This window comes from Ixodes scapularis, unplaced genomic scaffold, assembly GCF_016920785.2.
Source record: "Ixodes scapularis isolate PalLabHiFi unplaced genomic scaffold, ASM1692078v2 PGA_scaffold47__10_contigs__length_4178495, whole genome shotgun sequence".
Lineage (NCBI taxonomy): Eukaryota > Metazoa > Arthropoda > Arachnida > Ixodida > Ixodidae > Ixodes > Ixodes scapularis.
Window position 1 is genome coordinate 1,603,411 of NW_024609876.1, and position 665 is coordinate 1,604,075.

Sequence of the window (665 nt, forward strand, 5' to 3'; positions counted from 1 at the left end):
TAGACTAATAAAGATATTAGTAGTGACCGCTCTGGCACGCATGTAATCAAACCATCGTACCCTTCCAATGTATGGTTTGTGCTTTTTGTCTAATTTTAAATTCAAATTCAAATTTTTCTATCGCAGGAGCGCTGTAGCATTTCCCATGCGAAAAGAGCTTTCTTCGTAATATACGGAAAAGCGTGCAATCCTAGTGTACTATGAAAGAGACGACTAACAATATTGAGGGCTGCTTCTTTTGATATGATCACTTTTCAATTTCACTCTCCTAAGTTACTCAAAAAACATATATCTATTTAACTATTATGCTACAAAAAGCGCACAAATCGCGAGTCATGCGATCGGCTTGTCACAATACCTCGATGATCAGGGTAGATGCTACTGATTTCTAGAATTTCATGGCGTGCTCTATTGACTATCTGACGTGCGGGGCACGGATGTGGTGGAGGCAGATGAAGAGATTTGAAGGTATTAAAGGGGTATTATTATTGTACATATTTTGACACGTTTACTGACTGCATCCCCCCCCCCCCTCCACCCTTTAAAAGAAGACAGGAGAAGCCAGAGGAAACTACCGGTTCGACCAGCGCTGGGCATTAGTATTACGATAGTATTTTCTAGATACTTTCCATCGTCTGTATTTGTGTCGAGATATAGCTGAGTAA

The 665-nt window shown here is 40.5% G+C and overlaps 1 protein-coding gene across 1 annotated transcript in view; it reads left to right on the forward strand.

Moving 5' to 3' along the window:
- Window positions 1-169, forward strand: part of LOC120849038 — a 2,394-nt gene extending 2,225 nt beyond the window's left edge. Inside the window, exon 3 of the mRNA XM_042293157.1 lies at window positions 127-169. Within this exon, the coding sequence (XP_042149091.1) occupies window positions 127-169 (43 nt within the window). The remainder of the gene's footprint in view (window positions 1-126) is intronic.
- The last annotated feature ends 496 nt before the right edge of the window (window positions 170-665 follow it).